The 19,678-nt window shown below is 33.1% G+C and overlaps 1 protein-coding gene across 1 annotated transcript in view; it reads right to left on the bottom strand.

Moving 5' to 3' along the window:
* The window catches only part of ATR (ATR serine/threonine kinase), a 130,685-nt gene that overhangs the window by 63,516 nt on the left and 47,491 nt on the right, over window positions 1–19,678 (bottom strand). The window contains exons 22-25 of the mRNA XM_045851350.1: window positions 12,584–12,790; window positions 11,689–11,802; window positions 8,579–8,694; window positions 1,809–1,929 (exon numbers count right to left, since the gene is read on the bottom strand). Of these exons, the coding sequence (XP_045707306.1) occupies window positions 1,809–1,929; window positions 8,579–8,694; window positions 11,689–11,802; window positions 12,584–12,790 (558 nt within the window). The remainder of the gene's footprint in view (window positions 1–1,808; window positions 1,930–8,578; window positions 8,695–11,688; window positions 11,803–12,583; window positions 12,791–19,678) is intronic.

Raw genomic sequence — 19,678 nt, forward strand, 5'->3', positions numbered from 1 at the left:
ACTGACTCAGTCTCCACTGGATTTCATAGTCAGAAGTTATGGGAGTTATCTTCGCACAGGGTGTGTGGTATGGGGGGCCTGCTGTTAAACTGGGAATACTTGCTCCTGAGATATCCCTCATGAATTTTTATCTACCACGTGGAAATGGGACCAGCCCGTTCCACGTCTCTACCCCTCCCTGCCAGTCTGGATAGATGTGGTTTCTTTAATTCCATTGTTGTCAGACTTCCATTCAACTCAATTTCTGAAAGTTCTGAGTGATGGCTATTCATATATTAGCTGTAATTTTGATATGGTTGTGTGAAGAGGGGAGCTGTGTTTACTTATGCTGCCATCTTGACTGGAAATCCGAATGAATTTCTGCAATTCATTCTTTTTTTTTAATGTGTGACCTAGAATTTTTTTATTATTTTATTGTTGTTCAATTATAGTTGTCTGCATTTACCCACCACCACTACCCCCCACCCCAGCCAAAACCACCTCCCTCTCTTGCTTCCACCCCACCTTCGTTTTGTCCATGTGTCCTTTATAGTTGTTCCTGAAAACGCTTCCCCGCAGTTCATTTTTTAATGCGCCATGTTTTGTTACAGATTAACATCCCTAATTATGGAATATTTTACTTAGCTAACCTTAGGTTTATTGTATTAATTCCCCAAGCACACAGATGAATAAAGTAACCAAAAAGTATGCTGTGGGCCAGCATATTAAACATAAGGTTAACATAATAAATGATGATTAACTACAGGAAAAAAATAAATAGAAAATTAAATTACCTGGCGTTAGAGTCAAATTTTATTAATATGACCTTACATTTAATTTACCCACATTAGTGTTCTCTTATGACATTTTAAAGGCCTTCTTTCCTTAAATATGTATGCGGCACTTAAAAAAAAAAACCCTGGCTGATATGGCTCAGTGGATTGAGCACCTGCCTGTTAACCTCAAGGTCATCAGTTAAATTCCCAGTGAGGGCACATGCCCAGGACCAGGTTGCAGGCCAGGTCCCCAGTGGGGTCGCTCATTAGGCAACCACACATTGGTGTTCTCTCCCTCTCTTTCTACCTCCCTTCCCCTCTCTTAAAAAATAAATAAATAAAATCTTAAAAAAACAAACCTAAAAATATTATAGAACTGAAATAATTATGTTCTACATTTCATATATTTTCAGTATGTTTATTTCAAAATGAGAGAAATTTTATTAAAATTGCCTGATATGAATTTTTATATTTTAACACATTAACAGAAATATAACTTTTAAAAGTTATAAATTTTAAATATTCATTTAAAGCATTTTCTTGGAACACAGAGTATCTTTTTGTCTGTAGGCATGTAGAAAGTCATCATATTAGAAAAACATCAGAAATATACCTCTATTTTTTTCATGAAATTTCATTTTTTTAAAAGATCTTTATTTTTATTTTGGAGCAAGTTCAGATCATGTACTTCTTTTAGAAGTAACCACTAATGGATACTATATCTTAATTATGTAATAAACACTGACAAAGCATTAAATTCCTTTTAAACAGTGTTTTACAACTTAAAAGGAACAGACATAATGTAATAGACATTTTACAAACACATGAAGATATAGTAATTTAATAAAATAATTATCTTTTTACTCAGAATCTGTTATTACTAGTAACAGAGAAATTGTTACCTTTTATTAGTACATATTTTCTAAAAAAATTTCCATCATTATCACTACAAATATTTCAATGCCTTCTATGTGTACTATGCATTCAGACAGATATTCTAATTTCCTTTAGAATTTCTATCCAAATAACAAATTCTAAACAAAATTCTCTTACCTTTGTTATAAGATAACCTGCCCAAGATGCTGACCATTCTGCAAAGTTATTACCTAATTTACTTAAGTAAATTGGCTTCTTCACTCCAGACCAATCTGTTGACTTCTGAGAACTCTTGTATCTGTAATTTAAAAAATTTGTATATTACAAATATATATAATTATATATCCATCTGTTAAGATCTTTAATAAAAACATCTTAAGAAACAATAAACTCTTACTGACTACCCCACTACTGCTATGCCTTTAATGAAATCTAGTTAAAGACACTACTTTTCCTATATTGTTTTTGTTTACTAATTGATTTTAGAGAGAGAGGAAAGAAGAGAAAAGAGGGAGGGAGGGAGAGAAGAAGAGAGAGAGGGGGAGAGAGAGAGAGACATCAATTTGCTGCTCTACTTTTATTGATGCATTCACTGTTTGATTCTTGTATGTGCTCTGATTGAGGAATTAACCTGCAACCGTGGCATATCAGGATGACGCTCTAACCAACTGGGCTACCTGGCCATGGTTTTCCTATATTCTTCGTAATGGTGGGGTGGAAGGTCATTCTTAAAACATGCCAAGTACTTCAAAGGATTCTAGTGTGCTTCCTCTTCTTCAATGTTCCTTTCAGATCCTTTGAAATCCCTTGTTATATTCTGTAAGAAAGACCTTTTCCTTTGAGCTTCAAGCCACCCATGTATACTATTCTCTACTCCTCATTAAGGGCATCTACCAAACTCACTGATTACCAAACTCATTAAAAACTTTAGTACATTGCTCAGTGTTTTTTTCTTCCCCAAACCTCACCATTCTGGATGACTTCATCTAATCAAACTAGAAACTTTTCATTTGTACTCCTTTATTAGGACTCCCTTACCAATACAAAGAAACTGTTACTTCCAAAATGAACTATTTAAACACCTTACTCTATGGCTAGTTTCCCAAATTTCCAGTTCTTCCCAGTTACTCTAATACCCCTGTTCTCTCAATGAGATCTTTTGTCCCTTGATCCAGCTAAACTCACCTTATCTATAATACCTTTCTTTTGTTCCCCTTTCCCTAACCAGCTTGGTTTCCATGGTCCTTTACTTCACGCACTTTTTTGGCAATATCCTCTATCCACTCCTCTGCTACAACATCTCTACCAGTTGTGCTCTTCTGCAAACCTCCCAAACTTGAATCAATCTGATATCCAGGCCACTGCACAGGTAACTGAAAATCACTCAACTGTTTTTGAGATTAGTACTAGTATATATTCTTAATTTTCAACCTCAGTGAACCGTTCTGCTAACCAGAAATTCTTCTAAGCTTTCCTTATTCTCTCTCTCTTCTGTTTTCTATAATGACTATTTCAAATCATCCCTCTCCCCATATCACCTTTGTCAACTCATTGCTACTTGCACCAATAATCTCATTTTCTATGCCTTATACTTCCTGGAGAAAAGAAATCATTGTTTTCCATAATCACATCCATACACATAGCTGAGTTATAGCCATCATTTTAAATTTCCCTATTACAAAAAATATATATTTTACTTCCTTTAGATCTAATCTCCCATTAGGGAATGGCTACCATTCTGGATGCTCCTCAGGGTCTTTATATCAACTACCTCTTCTCTTTCATAACTTCAACATGATCCTTTCTATTTGCTCCTCAGCAACATTTAAATATGTTCAAGTAGCTCTCACCTTACATCTGCATGGGTGTAGCATTTTTTTTAGGAGAATGGTCCTTGTCAATCACTAATTAAGGTTAGGAAATGACAAATATAATAAATGAGTATAAACCTATATCAAGGTCTCTAGCAAACATTACGTATTTCACTGTATTCTAAACTTCTAAAAATGGAAAAATCCAGTGATCTCTCAGTTAACCATCACTATTTTGAATCATCATGAATGTAATTCTCTCAAGGGCGTCCAACATTTTGGCATCTCTGGGCCATACTGGAAGAAGAGTTGTCTTGAGCCACACATTAAATATTAAATATACTGCAACACATAATCACAAAAAAAATCTCATAATGTTTTAAGTAAATTTATGATTTTGTGTTGGGCCTCATTCATAACCATCCTGAGTCACATGTGGCCTGAAGGCCACGGGTTAGACACCCCTGCTCTGGATGATTATATCAAGTTTTATAATTAACTCAGCTAGAAAACTTCTAATATTAGAGTATGAGACAGGTTCTACCTGGTCACAACCAAATATTTTTCCAAGAATTATTTTGATGGCAACTTTGAATTGTAGTCGATCTATCTAGTTCTAAAAATCAAATCTCCCAAACATAGCCATCCTTTAATCCAAGTTAGTGATTGCACATAAATAGCTCAACTGAAAAAAAAATAAAGGAGAATATAGAAGTTTAAATTTAAGGTAGCAAAAACAAAAATATGCTTTTAGGAAATTCTTTACTTCTCCCAGGCCCTCTGAAGTCCAAGCTATAAAACTGACCTATTGATTGATTAGGTATCTTGGTGTTTTATACAAAAGCTTTCAAACAAACGTGGATCACCTCCATTAATACTGCCTGCTACTGACCTCTTTTTTTTTTTTATGAAGTGACAACTTTAATGAGCAGAATACAGCCAGATAAATCTCCTAACATCCACCATTGAGAGAGCATCTGAAAGGTTCCTTAAAGCTCTCGGACATAAAAGAAGGGTTAGAATTCTCATTGTTTTACTAATATCACTCTTATAAATGACCACTTAAATGTTGTACCCTATGAAAGAATAACAAATAGGCAGACAATGTTGGCTTCTCATGAAAAATTAAATTGAATAGCAAGTAAACAAAAATGTTAGCTTCTTCTTCATATAAAATAAGCAAGCAACACTACTCCTTTCAAAAAAAAGCAAGGAACTTATTCAACAAGATGGGATTGAAAAAGCAGTGAGTATAAATTAAATATTAGGCGCTCTATTAGGTACATTTTAAAAGTATCTTCTTTATTTCTAACAATGATTATTCAAGGTAAATAAAACTACCTACATTATCAAGGTGAAAAAATTGAGACTTAGAAATGTTTAGTAACTTGCCCAAGACACCAGAGCTAGCAAATGCGGAGCCAAGATTCAAATTCAGATCTGTGTGACTCCAAAAGCCATAAACTTTAAACTAGATCACAGAAACTCTTCAGCATCTATCTATATAGGCTATAAAATATAGAATACAGAATTAAAAAGTGTGATATCCTCAAAAAAGAAAAAAATAAGTTTAACTATAGATGTTTTTACATATAATAAACTATATCTTTAAATAATGCTGTTCATAAATAAAAACTATGTTTGAAAGGCTTCTAACATAAAAAGGTATCTAGAAAATAAGTATGCAAATTTAAGGGCTTTTGTAAAGAATTTTACTGCCCTGGCTGGTGTAGCTCAGTGGATTGAGCTCGGGCTGGGAACCAAAGTGTCCCAGGTTCGATTCCCAGCCAGGGCACATGCCTGGGTTGCAGGCCATAACCCCCAGCAACCGCACATTGATGTTTCTGTTTCTCTCTCTCTCTCTCTCTCTATCTATCTATCTATCTCTATCTCTATCTCCATCTCCATCTCTCTCCCTTCTCTCTCTAAAAAAAATAAATAAAAAAAAAAAAAGAATTTTACTACAAGGCTAGGCATGGTTCTAAAGCTCAAAGAAGTAATTTACCCAAGGTAACATATCCAATCAGCATGTAACCTTGACTACCAAAAATTAGTTTCTAAATAAAAATAATTTAAAATTTATGTGTTTCAATTGGCCTTAACAAAGTTATTAAAATTAGAAAAAATGATTTAAAAACGTTTTGTTAGAAATTGAAGAAGAAACAGTTCACATGCTGGCAGCAGCAGACCTTCTTCCTAGGTTTACCATGGCTCAACTGGGTACTTTGAACCTCAATCACAAGGTTATGAAGACAAGAAAAGTGAAGAAAACACAAGTTTTGATTACCTGAAAACCTGATAGGGGCGTTTGCAGACTGAAGTCAAGAAAGGTTACTGAAGATGCACTGATGAAAAACCAAAGACGTGCACAACGACTGCTTAAAGAAATTCATGCCATGATGAAACCTGATATAGTACCTAAATCTGCTCCTGGTGATGATATCAATTTTGAAAAAATCTGCAAAAAGCCTGACTCTACTGAGACTGAAAGAGCAACTGCCAGATTAGCAATGTATCCTCTCTGAAGAAAAAAGGTAGATGTGTTAAAAGTTGCTGTCAAAGCCTTTAAAGATTTTGCAAGCTACAATGATGATGAAGTTAAGTCATCAAAGAGTGTTTCACAAGAAAATCATCCCAAGTACAACTCATGCCATTAAGTTACAGAATAAAGGAAATACTATCAGTGAGCAAAAAGACAAAGAAACCAAATTATTGGCAAAGAAACCCATAAATATTCAAAAGAAAAAATAGCCAAGATGACACATGGACCCAAAACAGTGGATATTTCAAATTCTCCATCAAAACTTTCTGAAAAGAATTCCATAGTTCCCTCTGAACCCCAGAAAACATCTCCTGACCCAAAAATAAAAATGTTATGTCAAACCAAAACAAAAGCAAGAGTCCAATAGCTTACTTGCTTGGTACTATCAGTGATAGAGAAGAATTACATGAAGAAAAGGAGTATTTTGATGATAGCATAGAACAAATGTTTATACTCTTCCATATCTGAGGATAGCAACAGTGGTGACAACATCTGTTTGTTTGTTTGTTTTTAAGATTTTTATTTATTTTTAGAGAGAGGGAAAGGGGAGAAAACAAGAGGGAGAGAAACATCAACGTGTGGTTGCCTCTTGAACACCCACTACTGGGGACCTGGCCCACAACCCAGGCATGTGCCCTGACTGGGAATTGAATCGGAGACCCGTTAGTTCACAGGCCGGTACTCAATCCACTGAGCCACACCAGTCAGGGTAGTGATGACTTCTTTATTGGGAAAGTCACATGGACATGGAAGAAGGAAAATGGTTGTCATTCTTCAGTTTTGGAACAAAAATGCTGCTAAAAAGTGTGTTCTGAAGAAGATATACTTGAAACCTGTCAGGATAGAAGAATAACCAAAAAAAAAGCCAAGAACAGAAGCAAGAAAGTGTGAATCAGTGTTTTCCCATTCTTTATCTGGATCTAAAAAGCTCTAGAAGAAATTAGAGAACAGGCTCTGAAAAGCAACACCCCAGGTTTTCAGCAAAGTGAACCTCGGCTCAAGGATCAGTTTAAGAATGCACAAAGAGGACCTGACAGGGCAGACACAGCCACCTCAACATCCTTCATGGGAAGTGAACAGGAGGTGAAAAGAACAGCAATCTAAAACTGCTGTGTTTGGAGCGGCGTGGGGGAGGGAGGAATACATTTGATGATTGATTAGTGCCTCTTTTCATGAAGTTTTCCATGTAAAATATTTTTTTCTCCTTCTTTTTGTTTTTACTGGTCCATTATTTAAATTCGTATTTGAATAAGTCTTTTGGAGCAGTTATAAAATGAGTTGGTTGTTATCTTTATTTCTCTTTTTTAAATGTGTTCAAGTTATATTTACATAAACTTTCCACAAATATAAACCTTCAAATATATAAACTGGTTTTTAAAAATATGTCCAGCTCTGCCCAGTATGACTCAGTTGGTTGGAGCATCATTCCATAACTGAGGCTACAGGTTCAATTCCTGGTCGGGGCACATACCTAGGTTGCAGTTCTGTTAACTGTCCTGGCATGTCCCATCCTGGTCAGGGCACATCTAGAAGGCAACCAATCAATGCTTCTCTCTCACATCAATGTTTTTCTCTCTCTCCCTTCCTCTCTCTCTAAAAAAGCAAGGAAAAAATGTCCTTGAGTGAAAAAATAAAACTATGCCCAGCCCTGACCAGTGTGCCTTAGTTGGCTGGGCATCACCCCTCAGTGAAAGATCACCGACTCAATTTCCAATCAGGGCTCACGCCTGGGTTGTGGTTCAGACCCAGTCAGGGTGTGTAAAACAGGCAACCGATCAATGTTTCTCTCCCTCTCTTTCTCCCTTCCTTCCCCTCTCTCTAAAAATAAATAAATGAAATCTTAAAAAAAAAAAAAAAAAAAAAAGCCCAGACTGTTCCCTTTATAAAAGTATTTTGAGATTATAACTCTCAGATTTTCTCATTTGTACTTATCATGAAGTGTATTTCACTGGTATAGGGCTGTATTTCTTTGCCTCAAAAATACATGTTGAGATATATTTAAAATAAGGGAAAAATATGAGGAAATTGTAGCTGTTTAAAATAGATCACCTTTGCTAAAAGTTGTTCGTTTTAGCAAAACTAATATTAAGATAGTAATGTTTATTGTGGGTATACACATAATAAGTTATACAAATAAATATAACTTTCATTATACATTTTTAAAAAGTAGAGGAAGAAAATATCTTCACGAGGAGAAACTGGATATGGTTGAAAATCTCTTACCTCTAACTGGGCTTACTAAAACTTTGAGACTGACTTTAAATTTTTAAATTTCTATATTAATTACACCTGTCATAAGCTTCAACACACATTCAGCTGAAAGTAGCTTCTTCCAAGTACTATGACATTTTAATTATTTTTTAAAAATCAATCCTTTTAGCTTCAATAAATATGCCTAAATACTTAAAGTTATAGAGTTTAACCAATGAGCAAACTGTACGTTCATTTTAACAAAACTATAAACATAAATCACAGTGGAAAATAATATTAGAACATATTTTTTAAAACTTTGAATGCTAAAATTATATGAAAAATATAATTAACTTTATAAAGTTAAAAACCATTTTATGAATAGCTTTAATTAGTCTACCAACCTAGTATTTAGATGAGGTTCCAATATTTCCCGAACATGCTCAGGAAATTTCCTCCACAACTGGTGACCTGGGCTGTCAGTCTGCATCTCTCTACAGTCATAAATAGAAAGTAATTCCTACAAACACATATTTTACATTTGTAAATTCATAGTGATGCAGATAAATTTTTACATTAATCAACATTCTACACATTATAATTATAAAAATATACAGAAAAATACCAAAGAATTATAAAACTGGGTGGTTATGAACTTGCTTAGAACATTTACTTCAATGCTTAGAATTATTTAGGTTGCAAAGCTGTGGTAGTACTTGAAAATGCAGTTTTGTTCTGTATATAATATGTATTGAAATACAAGATTACAAGCTACTTGGAAGAAAAAGATTAAAACTTACAGAAGTATAATTCTTGGAATCTAACCTTTTTTGAATTTTAATGAAAGCAACTACAAATCCAAAAGAGTTAAAAAATTCAAGATATTTAAATTTTACATATAAAATACTGGTTCCTGGCTGGGTAGCTCAGTTGGTTAGAGCATCATCTTAATACGCCAAGGTTGTAGGTTCAATCCCTGCACATATAAGAATTAACCAATAAATGCATAAATAAGCAGAACAGCAATCTGATGTTTCTCTCTCTCTGCCCCTATCCCCCCTCTCAAAACCAACTAAAAATAAAAATAAACATAAAATACTCAGCTTAAAATTTTGAAAAGAAAATGCAAATATTAAAGACCAATTTACTATTCAATCCTAGGAATTAAATAATTAAATGGCATTTTACTGTCCTGAAAATAAAACAAATGGGATTTTATACAAGAAGAAAAAAATCTTTCTCTCTAATATCAAACTTCAAAACAAGATGATTGTTAGGATATTATACCTTCCATCATATATTACTCTTTCTTTCCAGTTCCATTAAAAATGGCTATATGCAATAGATTTTTCCTAAAATTTATAAAATGTAAGTACTGTCTAGCAAAATATGTACTTTGTACTTATATTTAACACTGTATTTTTAAATAAAAGTAAGGAAGTATTTGAAAAGTTCAAATACAGAAACATCCAAAACTCACTTTCATTTAACTTTGAAGTGTTATAAAAATTTTATTTGAAGCCAGCTTTTTTTGATGTTTGGAAAGTTGCTCTAGCTAACAGAAGCTCTCTTCATCAACCTCCAATGGCAGACTTAGTAATTCGCCAACTTTTTGGTTTCAGGACCATTTACACTCTTAAATATGCTGGTATACTTACAATTGTAGACCTTGCTTCATATTTCACTGAGAAAACAGAAGCAATAAGGAAAGACCTCTACACCTTCCATGATCCTATCTACCCAACTTGCCAACGTCAGCGTCAATGCCCACATGCTCTTTCTAGTTTGTTACTACAGATGAATTGTTTTTGCTGTTCAGGTTACCCCTTTCACTTCTACACTATATTCCACATCTTTTTACCTACTTAAAACAGTATTACATTAATTATCTCCTATATCATCACTTTTCTCCTCTCTGCTGAATTGTTTTCAAGCAATGTATAAACATACTGTTATTTTTCCCATCTTAATTTTTCTTTCCTCCCAGTCAATCTCATTCCTCTTCAACAATCCTCAAAAGAGTTTCTGTAATTTCTCTACTTCCTCTCTTACCACATGTTCTTTTTTTTTATTTTATTTATTTATTTTTTTAGAGAGGGAAGGGAGGGAGAAAGAGAGAGAGAGAAACATCAATGTGCAGTTGCTGGGGGTCATGGCCTGCAAGCCAGGCATGTACCCTGACTGGGAATCGAACCTGCAACACTTTGGTTCACAGCCCGCGCTCAATCCACTGAGCTACGCCAGCTAGGCACATATTCTTAAAAATACTCTAACAAGGCTTTTAATACTCCACTGATATTGCTGTTATCAAGGTCATCAATGACCTTTATGTTACTATAGTCAAGTTAATTATCAATCCCTAAATTATCGCACCTGTGATCAACATTTAATACAGGGGATCACTCCATACTTCTTGAAACACTTTCTTATCTTCCATAATATCACACTCTCCTACCTTATTGGTAGTTACTTTTTAGTTGTCTTACTTGTTCCCTCCTCTTCCAACTGATCCCTTATAATCCAGATCTCATTTACTATACAGAACCTGTTTATCTATATTCCCTCCCTTGATGTCATCCAGATCAGTTTTAAGTACCATCTCTACAACAAAAAAAATCTTCAAATATTTATCTGTAACAGAGCCCTCTCACCACGAGTGCCAGACCTGCATATCTAACAGAACAAAGAAATTTTTAAATGAAAAAATAAAACACCATGAAAAAGGGCAAAGAAAGCCAAACTGGAAAAATAATTATTACATGTACAATAGACAAAAACTTAATTTCCATTACATCCAAATAGGGCTTACGTATCAATAAAAAATAGACCACTAACCAAGAGAAAAATGGGAAAAGATCTAGAAAAAATCCAAAAAAGCAATAAACATGTTATACCTCTCTCATAATTAAAATAAAATGGTACCATTTTCATCTGTCACATAGGCAAAGATTTAAAATTTTGATAAAATACTTTTGTCACATGTGTATAAACTGGTGAAACTTTTTTTTTTGACAAAACTCTGTACTTGCTCTGAGAAATATTTTAATTTCTGGGTATTTATATTATGACATATTCACTCCAGAGCTAAAAAATATATGTATGTTTTCTAAATCATTTTTTATAAAAATAAAACATTAAACATAACCTGTGTTAAATTTCTTAAATAATCATACATATATATTGAATATTAAGTCACTGAAAAATAATAAATTGTACTGACATGGAAATTACCCAGGACAGACTGTTAAACATGAAGGAAAATCAAGTTACAGATTGTTAATAAGTAATTTGATCTTGTTGTTGGGTGGAGAAAACTTACATAGAAAATTTTTCAAAGTACCTATAATAATCTGTTGAGAGGGTATGCTCTGTACACTGAAATTTTTATCATGAACTTGTATTACTTTGGTAGTAAAAATGACAGTTAAAAAAATAAGAGTTTCCAAAGTACAAAATCTACAAATTTCTTACTAGAAGATAATATGTAAAGCCAGTAATGACTATATGCACTTACCTGAATGGCATAAGCAGCTGAATCTTGAGCTCGGCTGTTATCTGCATATGCAAGGTAAGCTCTTGTTAATTCCATCAATAATCCATAGGCAAAACTTGGATCTTCAACTCCAGTCTCAATAAAAAGAAGAAAAAATTCAAGGATAATTTGTATAAAATTTTCTAAAGTGTACACTATCTTCCATGGTGCATTTAACTTAGGAAAGAATAGTAAGGTTCAAACTAAGTTAGGTACCAAAGCTAAAATATAATCTATAGCTAAGAAGCTAAATCTAAGGCTTTTAAGGTTATTTATAAGGTATAGTAGAATCATTAAACTTTACATAATTCCAACAATTTATCTTTTTTGTCTTTTAACCCTTAAGGAAAAGAACTGCATATATGTCATTTCCTTAACTGAATTTTGTGGAAGTCTGGTCACTTGAGAAGCTCCAAGAAATAATTTTAACACAACTTTCTCTTGGATATTGATAATGTGTACCAATATATTAAAAGTTTATTTAATTTTGTTTTAAAGGATTTCCCAAAGTAATTTAACCATAGAAATTTTTTATACACACACTATTAGAACACCCTGGGAATTCAGTTTCCCATGGAAATATTTAACAATAGTGTTTAAACAGTAATATTTAAATAGTTAATTAAGCTTTAAGTATTTGTCAAAATTAGATTAGGAAGTTTATTTAAAAGAACACAGCACACCAGAATGGGCTCAAACTTTGTTTTTGGCTTAAGAACTTTGAAATACCATTGGGGAATAAATTCAGAAGTTATATAAATTGTCTAGTTTAGATCAACTTCCACTAAAAATAAACTAATAGTTCTTTATAAATGGAATATAGAAACCCTAGGAGAACAGAGAACTCTTTTTGTCATTCCAAATTACTATTACTTACCACGAATGTAAAATCTTTTCCTTGGGTTTCAGTTGTGGAGAAATCTAGTCGACCTGGATCTATTGCCCCCAATTCCCCTAAACATTCCCCACAGAGCAACCGAGCATGACAATTGGCATCTTGGCAACCTTTCAAAAGCACTGTCACCAGCTGTGAGATAACAGGTTCCACTGTTTCACTATCTGTTGCATATTTTATTAGTTTTTCCTAAAATAAAAAAAGAGAAAGACAGTGTATACATATCTTCTACAAACTAGCATATTTTCCTAACTGGAAAGTTTAAAAATATTAAGGGACATCTGATATAAATATGACAAAATTAAATTCTCATAGCTGTAGTTTTTTCAGCTAGTTTTTGATGGGTTCACATAATATAGTTCACAATATGTTCCATGGTATTAGAATGATTAAATGTGTTTGAAAGTTTTAATCATTAATCCATTAGACAAAGAGTTACTGAATATTACATCATCATTAAAAAAATAAGAAAGACATAGTTCTTATCTTGAGTTCACAATCCAATGGGAAAATAGACAGTAAACAAATTTAGAAAAATAGAAAAGACTATTCCCAAGCCAGTTAAGACTTAGATATTATACTTGTGTGGCCACTTTAGAACTACATTTATTTAATTTTCTTTCCAGGAAAGTTAAGCACATATGAGCATCTCAAATTCTATGTTAAAACTATGACTCAAATTAGAGTAATACATTTCAAAAGAAAAATAAAAAGACATTTTATATCATCCAAAATCTTCAACATGCAATCACTTAAATAACATTACAGGTTAATCCAGACATAAATACAGAAAAAAAGGAACCAGTAATCAATAAACAATTAAGCTAGTATTTAAAAATTAGACATTAATTCACTTGCTAAAATTAGACCTGCAACCCAGGAATGTACCCTGGCTGGGAATCGAACCTGGGACACTTTGGTTCCCAGCCTGCGCTCAATCCACTGAGCTATGCCAGCCAGGGCACTTGCTAAAATTAGAAAACAGTAAGGAAAAGAACAGTTTAGTTGGCAAAGATAAATGCAGTTCATGCTCAAGACAACACAAATTATGAACCACTAATTTAAAATTTAAAATTTAAGGTAACTTAAAATATATACAATGGAATACTACTCAGCCACAAGAAAAGATGAAATACTGCCATCTGTGACATGAATGGATCTTCAGAATACCATTCATGCTAAGCAAAATAAGTGCTGCAGAAAAAGTCAAGAACCATTGATTTCACTCATATGTGGGATATAAAACTGAGAGCAACAAATTAACAAACAAACACTCATACACACAGACAACGATATTGTGGTTACCACAGGAAAGTGGGGCCAGGAGTAGTAAAGGATATGGGGGTAGAATATATGGTAATTGAAGATTTAATTTAGAATTTCTTAAACAAGTATATGTTCAATGCATCTATTTAGACAGGGTTTTTTTTTTAACATATAGACCCAATTCTATAATTTTCCAAATGTTTAATAAGTTGTCAAAACAAATCCATGTTTGCTCCAATTATTTGAAATGTCATTTTTATCATATGCTAAAGTCCATATATACTTGGTTCCATTTCTGGACTTTCTATTCTTTCCCACTGGTCTGTAGGAAAGAATATGCACCAGTATCACACTGTTATAATTATGGAGGCTGTAGAGTATGTTAATGTTGTCTGGTAGGGCTACTGAACACTCACTGTTGCCTTTTTTTGCCCCGGAGTTTTCCTATTTTTACTTGTTTGCTTTTTCATATGAAAATTAGTATAAAATTGTTTTAGTTGTAGAAAAAAATACTTGATATTTCTTTGGGATGGCATTCAATTTATCAATTAACCCAGGGAGAATTATAATATTGAATACAACTATCCAATAAACAAGTCATTTGTTTAAATCTATTACATTTTTGGGCCTTTCAGGGGTGTTTCAAAGTTTTCCTCTTATTGGTTTACACATTTATTGTTATGCTTATTCCTAAGTATTACCTTTCTCAGTTACTATTGTAAATTGGGTTTTCTAACAAGTCTTCTACCTAGTTATTGCTTGTTATATGATTATTGATTTTTATATCCTCCTTACTGAATTAGTTTGTTGTCTGAAACAGTTATACTATAAATTCTCTACAGTTTTCCAAGTATATTAGTATATTATCTGCAAACAGTTTTATATCTTTTCCAGTTCTTAATGCCTCTGTTGCTTTCCCCTTGTCTAAATTTATTGGCCAGTACTTCCAAATGAATGTTAAACTGTAGTAGAGTTAATGAGCAAACTTGCTTTTAGTAGGAATGTATCACATTTCACCATTTCACCACATGTATGTGTATAGCATACATTTATAATACACTGAAGTAGCATCCATCAATTCCTATTTCTCAAGTGTTTTTATCTGAAGTAGATGTTACAGTGTCAGAGGCTGTTTCAGAATTTGTGGAAAGAACAGTATGATTTTCTCCTTTAATGTATTAATATTAATACAGTGAATTATATTAACATATTGCCAAATATGAACCATTCTTGCAATCCTGTAATAAATTACAACTGTTTGTGGGTGTTTTCTGAATACAAAACTGAATTCTATTTGATAACATTTCACTTCATTTTTTGCTTTGATATTTGTAAGTAATAATGATCTTTAATTCTATATTATGCTATATGTATGAGGTTTAGTGAAACTTACACAACTCTCCTTTAAAAAAATTATAAGTTTTCCTAAATTGTTCTAGAAAATGCTCTAGAACAATTTAAATAGCACTGGGACTATCTAGTTTTTAAAGATTTGGTAAAAATCCCCCTGTAAAACCACTGGGTGTGGTATTTTCCTCTACTTGTAGTTCTTTTGTAATATTCTCTGTTTCTTTACAGAAATTAGTGTTTTAAGAGTTCTATTTATACTAGAGTCAATTTTGATAAATTATATTTTCCAGGAAAAAAATCCAGGTTTACCAAGGTATTTGCACAAAGGGTACAAAATAGTTTCTGTGATTTTCAAAAAATATTTCCTTTGTTGCAATGGTTATTTCTATCTTGTCATTTCTTCTTTTCACATTTGTGATTTCTGTTTTTTGTTCTTCTTTAGGTTAGAGATTTACCTATTTTCATTTATTAGAATAAAAGAACCAGGATTTTTATTTATTAATTTGTTCCATTTTTCTCTTTTCTACATAATTAATTTCAGCTTTTATTTTTTTATTACTCCCTTCCTGTGCTATCATTTCTTAAATAAACAGTTTTATTGAAATATAATTCACATACCACAAAATCACTCCTTTGAAGTATAAAATCCAGTTATCTTTAGTGTATTCACAATGTTTAAAATATTTACAAGTACAACCATTAGTTTTATTTAACTCCAGAACATTTTCATCTTTAGTTTTCTTATTAGTAATTTAAAATAAATTTATTCAGGTACATATTGATACTAAACTAAATTAGCCCTCACTTAAAAATAGTATATCCTTTAACAATCCATGGTCATTATATCTTATTCAGACTACTCAAAATTACAAGTGCATTTACCTTCTTAGACTGCCTCGTTAATCTGTTAGTATCAGGGCTTTATAGGAAGGCTTATCAGAGAATTATCACATGTGATTTGTCTTTTATGACACAGGTAGGAATAGTGTGGCAGCTGTAGCTTTTTCCTAAGAGTATAAGAAATCTTGAGTTCTCAAATTTAGTCATTTATATCTAAGAGGTGATGATCAATATGAAGTTTCATTAGTTAGACCATAACCATGTCATTTGCTTAGAAATAATGTAAACTAGAAAATCTCTTTCCCAAGAGAAGAGATCCTTTGCTATTCATACATACTTATATTAAATTAAAAAGCTTGAGGCCCACTGACATATTAGACCTATCAAAGGCCATGTAGTTTAGTATTTTTATTACCATTTCTGAAAAACATGTTATAACTATTGCCTATCAGAAATGTCATGTTCTAAAATTCTAAAATTATGTTCAGCAATAGATCTGATTTAAAACCATTTTCAGATAAGAGTCTTATCTGAAAGACTGTCATATCCATGCTTGCCTCTGTCCATCTCAGACAGACAGTTCTTTGGGCACATCTTGTCCTGTCATGTTGTTCTTGTAGGTCACATTTTTAGCTGCACAATTTGTTTTTTGCCTATTTTCCACTTAGGTAGATTTCCACTAAAACAAAACTCCCTAAGTCCCTCAAACCTACTAATCTAACCGTAATTTTGCTTTTGACATAAAAGATGAAGTTTTCTGAGTGACAGCAAATGCATATTAAACATCATTTCATTAGTTTTGATTACATGTTCTTTTGTCTTTTGTAATCAGAAGTAGTTAAGTTTTTTAGGCAACTGCTTATATCAACTAAAGTTGTTATACGAAAAACATAGGTAAGAAAGGCATACCAAAACGTACAAATAAGTAAAAATTAGTTCCTCCATTAAGGTAATATTCATGTCAGGGTGCAAGAGTGATCATGCAGGGGAAGACTGCTTTCTCCACAATCTGGCCCTTGATAACATCCTCAATGAGGTGCCTCCCTGACTCTGTGGCAGAAGGCAAGTCCCACCTCTTTGTGAATCTTATTTTATGCACACTGGTAGGCAACCAACTGAATTCTTCAGCCCCAAAAGAAGAGAATTTGCCTGCACAGAATAATGAAATATGATCTCTCCCTTCTGCTAAATATTACAAATTGAAGAGAATAAATTCTTAATCTAAATTCTGCAAGTGGAAAAGTAAAATCTATTTAAGTCACTAACAAATAGAGTGATTTTAAGGTTTCAAACTTCACTACAGCAGAGGTTGAAATAAAGTTTAAATGTGTCATTTTAGTCATTGCAGAAATGAGCATTTTGTTACACCTTAAAATGGTTTTTAAGAAAAAAATAGTATTATAGCTTGGTAAAGTCAGCTATGCAATACACATTGACTATATCTAGAAAGAGCCTATTTAAATGTCATGTAATTTTAATTTTTTATAAACAAATGACATCTGTCTTAGAATTTCTGTGCAAAGAAAAATGAAAATGTAGTTAAACACACATAGGTAGACAGCTTGACAAAGTATAGACATGTTGACATGACTAAAACCAGTCAACTTAAAGGTGATTATTTCATCTAAGATTTAGAATCAAAGTTAGTTTTAAAATAATGATCTGAAGATTAAAGAATAGAAAAATCTATATTATCATTCTGAATTAAAAACTGATTGTTTCATTCTGGCCAGATAGCTCAGTTGGTTAGAGTGTCAACCTGATATTCCAAGGATGCAGGTTCAATCTCAGGTCAGGGCACAGATAAGCAGCAACAGATGAGTGCATAATTAAGGGGAACAACAAATCGATGCCTCCCTTTCTCTCTCTTTTTCTCTTTCTGCCTTCCTCTCCCTCTCTAAAATCAATAAATTAAAAAAAAATTTTAACTGTTTCTATCATTATTTAGACCACAATTGTGTTTTAAAGTACTCATAAGGTTTATTACCTAATTAGATTCAACTTAGCCATATACAGTGGCAATGTGGACCTGAACTATTTGATGATTTCAATTTAACAAAGATGAAGAAAACAACCTCTGAGCAGTTTCATCCCAGAACTTGCACTTTCCTTGCTGCTGGTGTGGAAGCATTTAGGTGAAACCAATGAATACATTGGTCCTGTCCAGCTCTGCTGAATGAAGGCAGACTCGGAACAAATCCAGCCAAATGAGAAGCCAGAGAAATGTGAATGTATACTAAAGTAGCTCAACCTCCAACTTAACTTATATTAATCAACTTACAGATATTCGTATTATAATTGTCCTTTGTTAGATAGGATATCAACTAGATTGAGGAATATTATCATTTGCAATGATTGTACTGGTTTAGAATATAGGATTTTACTTCCTAAAACATTTCACTAAAATGCTCCTTTCAAAAAAAAAACAAAAACAGCTAGGAGTTACTACGGAACTCAGGTAGAGGTTTGGGGCAAAGGGTAAATAGAGTAGTTTCAATGTAGTATAGGCCAGAGAATAAGGCTGTCACACTAATAATGTAGAACCACACTTAAAATGGCAAAAATCATACATTCAAGGAGATTCAAAGCTCCTCATGTGTGGTAGTGTGGCAGGAAAAGAAAGCCCCATAAAAGTTTCTATGATCTGTAGTTTCTTTGATAAATAGCATTCTCTGTAACACCTGCAAGATTTATTGGGAAAAAGCTGAGTGAAAGTTATTTTTAGATAAGGAGCTGGGCAGACATTACCAAGGTAACGTTATCTCAAGGCCAAAACGCTGACCTTCATTTTGCTTCTGCCTCTGTATGCTCGCTTGCTTTTAGCAGTTGTTCCCCCTCCCTTTTGCCTTGTAACAAGCATATAAAGGAAACTTCAATGGGCCTGACTTTGGGCTCAGGATTTGGAATTAACCCCTGGGCCACGCCCCCCCCACCGCCCCCTGGGTAATAAAATTTGTGCTTTGTTATCTCTCCACGTGTGAAAGTGATTTTCCGCAACAGTAGGATCATCTCCACACTGGCTCCTCCCCACATTGTTTATATCAGCTCAATGACCCAGAAGCATGTACCCATTACCATCATGTATATCTTTTGTCCTAAGTAAATGCTTCCTTCTATCATGAAAACAAACATAACACTAACTCATGAGGGTCTTGGACTCTCACATCCTATTATATAGGTTCTTGATATACAAAAATAAGTACCTCAGATTTCTCAATTTTATAGATTTATAATGATCTGGTCTTTTAAATTCAGTTCTCACTGCCATCAAGATAAGGGATAATCTACATTATACTGACAAAGAAAGAATAAAGTTCACTGATCCCATGAAAAAGTAAACTTAAAAGTTTAGCTTCAACAAAACTAATAAATTCAGTTAAAATACAAAATGGCAAAATTACTAAAATTTTACATGACAGATATCTGTAAGAAATTACATGAGAAGAATCACATAAACTGCTGCTGTTCAGACACATACACTCTTACTCAGGAAGATATAGAACCCAAAATATAACCATCAAATCATGACCCTTCAAAGACATTTAAAAAAACAAACAAACCTGCAAATCACTGATATTCAGATTCAAAGGCATGGATTACTGATTCTAAGTCAGATCTAAT

Source organism: Phyllostomus hastatus, unplaced genomic scaffold (genome assembly GCF_019186645.2).
Source record: "Phyllostomus hastatus isolate PE091 unplaced genomic scaffold, TTU_PhHast_1.1 phas_contig_86, whole genome shotgun sequence".
NCBI classification, from domain to species: domain Eukaryota; kingdom Metazoa; phylum Chordata; class Mammalia; order Chiroptera; family Phyllostomidae; genus Phyllostomus; species Phyllostomus hastatus.